Here is a 3,501-nt window from a genome sequence, read left to right as displayed (position 1 = left end):
ACTTTGTTATTGTGGGGTATTTTGTTAAATTATGCTAATTCATTCCTATTACAATACAACTTCTGTTGTGTAATATTACGGCTCCCCGGTGATAATTTACGTGTTGGGTATTTTTTTATTTTTTGAAAAGTTGGGATATTTTTTATATATGGCAAAAGTTGGGCATTTTTTTATTCTCCCATATTTTTATCCTAATGTTAAGAATTTAGATTTTCCTAAATATATATAGTTAAATCTAAATACATGCATAATTACTGGCTACCTAGCCCGTACCGTATTCTTGTTTTGATCGTCGTCACATCATGCACATCTCCTGTGACACACACACCCCTGTCATTAGGGTTCGTGTAACTCCGTTACACAATTTGTGCACTCACCCGCGTGAGATGGTCCTTTGTCTTACCTGTCTTACCTAGATGCGTCTGTGAGCACATTACTTCTCAATAAGCTATAAGCACTAGTAGATTTACCGATGCGTAAAGAGGATCAGTGATCGTTACCCTTACGCCGAATTAGCGACTGATCCTTATATACTTTCTGTCGCAATGATTTTTTTCATACCAGCGCCTCAACCAGTGTCTATCGAGTCAATTCATATTTTCGATGCAGATATGTAGATGGTTGAATTTGCTGGTTGAGATATTACAAGAACAAAAACATACGTAAATAGAAATACGATCAATTTGCGTCTTACGAGATGCTTGCTTTTATTTTAAACACGCGTAAATAACTTGTCATTTCGACGAGTCGCACACATTCCTCTTCCTTCCGTAATCAAAGGTTACTTACCATAGTAATGAAAGTAGTTTAGTAGGACGATGATTGCTCTATACATGATCGTTTCCAGTCGCCGCAACATAATGAATGCTGCTATTAATACTGTGCTTAACATCCGAGACCACATTAATTTAATCTACACTGAGGAAATCTATAAGTTTGTGACAAGACGAGGAGAATTGCGGTGCCAGCGAGCGTCACAATTCCAGTTTTTATACTCAATTTTAAATTTTCTTTTTGGCTGGCTCGTTATATCTGATTCGGGTGTACTGTAAGAAGCTTTCTAGGTTATTAATTAAGACAAAATTCAATAACTAATTTTATTAGAGCATCACAGTCAATAACAATTAGGCAATATAGATTCAAGATGAATTCCTTAGATTTATTTAATGTTACAACGTTTGCAAGCCAGTAATCTTATTACTAAGAAAGAATATAGATAAGTACTCGAACCAATACACGAAACATCGTTTTATATTCATCATTAAAGAAATTGCACCAGACAACTCAGTTGGCAATTGACAAAGATGCCTCCGTTTTGTTTTCTGCTTCTAACCGCCTCCATCGCCGCAGTCTGTAGCGGTTTTCTATCAGACCAAGGCGAAAAACAATCGACAGTCTCGGTATCATCTTCGTCACCTAATCAAAATCGGCTACCTAAACATGACATTGACACTCTACACCAGAGGAAGCAATTGCGCGTACAGTTCGTCCCCGCCACAGAAGACCGAGACGACCGTGAAAGTCGGAGCACTATTTCAGGCACAGTTTTGAAAGAAATCACTAAATCTGGTTTGGATGCAATGCTAAAGGACGTTGACACGCGAGCTGCTAATTTTGCGGTCTGGCAGCAGGCGGGGAAGCAATTTATTGACATTTCGAATCATCTAAAGGAGAACTTTTCAGAGGATGAGAAATATCTGGAAATCGCGCAATTCTACTTATGGTGCGTAGAAAACCCGTCGTCTAGCAATCTTTCTAGCGAAGAACTGAGGAAAAAGATCTTGGCAAAGATTACTGAGCAAACCCAGCCAATTCCTGCTGCTCGTAGAAGCCGTTATCTTCTGTACACACTGAGTCTGCTTGTGCTTTTGTGGCTGGTTATGAAATAAGTTACTCACGTATGCATCTCAATACAACAAAAATAAATTTTCGGTTGTCGATCAGTGCCAATTTTTCGTATCACTTTCCATTCTTTCGCTATGTTCGCTTATACACATTCCCAAACAAAAGATTGTTATATGAACATTCAGTTAGTTCGAAGCATACCCCATTACTACCTCAGACAAGAGCAATAACCGGCAATCTATCATTTTGCTTATAGCATCGGGCGCGGGCGCCAGCAATCAAGCAGTTTCAGAAAATCGACCGAGGCGGATTGCACACCATGACAAGTTAGTGAGGCAGTTCACGGTCGTCTTTGCCGTCTGATCTCGTGCTTTAGCTTGAAGCACATTTTGTACAATGTAATTACGACCCAATACCACGGTCTTTGTGGATTATAAAGCGAACGACTGGCATGGTTCAAGATTTAAAGGATGTCGATTAGCGCTCATGTCTAATATACAGTTGTTCCAACTTGCACAAGTGACAGTGCTTTTAATTAAAATTTTATGCGAGCACCTGCGAAGTGTGACCTGTCATCTGCGAGTCAAGGGAAAAAGTATCTATAGTCAAAGTGTTTGCTCCAGCTGCAGATGTTACGGTCACCCATTCTGCTGGCATTCGATTCAAGTAGTCTCAAATCGAGAGCTATTGGCGGCATTAAGATTTCTTATTCTCTTTACTGTAATTGCGTTAGGGGTACCAATATATCGTTAATTCTGAAAAAAGAGGGTATTAACTTAATCCTCAGTAGCCATAGAATTAAAATCTGCAAAAGCTGGTTACTCGAGTATGATCCCAGTCTTCTCAGAATATATGGGGCTACTATCATGTGGATGTTGCGCATCGATTTATAATTAGAAAGGACATCTGACTCTGAGTACAAAACAATACCGGCGGTGATTCTGCTCAATCTGAAAGTCGCTTTCGCAGGTTAAGAAGGACCGATTCAACGGGCAACCACAGTATGGAGTACCGTGCTCGGTCTCGTTGCTGATGGCTGGGATGCAGCCACTAATATCATGATTAGAACACAGAGCTTGACCAGATTTAAAATTTTGAGTATCGCATCGACAGTTGTAAATGTCCATTCAAACCACGTTTGAGAATAATTATATTCTCAAATTTGCATCTAAGCCGAGGTGAGGCTTATTAGAGCATGCGGAAAATGGAGACTTCAAAGTTACCTAGCAAAAAATCTCTGTAGAGCCAGTACAAACATTAAGTAATTCTCTTTGGCATCACAATGTTGCACTAAAAATATACGTAAAGTGACTATCAAAAAAATATCTCAACAGATAAATGAAATTCGAACTCTGCGATTTACTGTCTTCTTAAGCGCAACAGGTCGTTAAGGCAATCCAATCTTTACAATATCACTTGTACAATGTACACGCTGAGTCCGAACCAGTGGTGCTGTGCTGTATCTCAGCAGCCATCGGTCCACTGCTACTTTGAAAGGCTCAAAGATTTGTCTTAAGCGTTGAAAGTTTTGATTTGCGCCACCACCTTCAGATTAGTGGTACTCGTGTACCAGAAGTGGGAAAATCACAGTTTGGGAGAAATATAATCTTATCTTTATTTGTAAAAAGTAGAATACAACTTCAAAACTGTAATGAT

The 3,501-nt window shown here is 39.3% G+C and overlaps 1 protein-coding gene across 1 annotated transcript; it reads left to right on the top strand.

Annotated features, from left to right (window-relative positions):
* Nucleotides 1-1,304: 1,304 nt before the first annotated feature.
* On the top strand, nt 1,305-1,889 carry PHALS_12609 (RxLR-like protein; the record flags this gene model as incomplete). The annotated part of the gene is made up of 1 exon (XM_024728196.1): nt 1,305-1,889. One exon carries the CDS (start codon nt 1,305-1,307, stop codon nt 1,887-1,889), a length of 585 nt encoding a protein of 194 aa, XP_024578697.1.
* Between the last annotated feature and the right edge of the window lie 1,612 nt (nt 1,890-3,501).

This window comes from Plasmopara halstedii (assembly GCF_900000015.1).
Source record: "Plasmopara halstedii genome assembly, contig: Scaffold_614, whole genome shotgun sequence".
NCBI lineage: Eukaryota > Oomycota > Peronosporomycetes > Peronosporales > Peronosporaceae > Plasmopara > Plasmopara halstedii.
The sequence above is the reverse complement of the archived record's forward strand: the minus strand, read 5'-3'. Positions and strand labels throughout refer to the sequence as shown.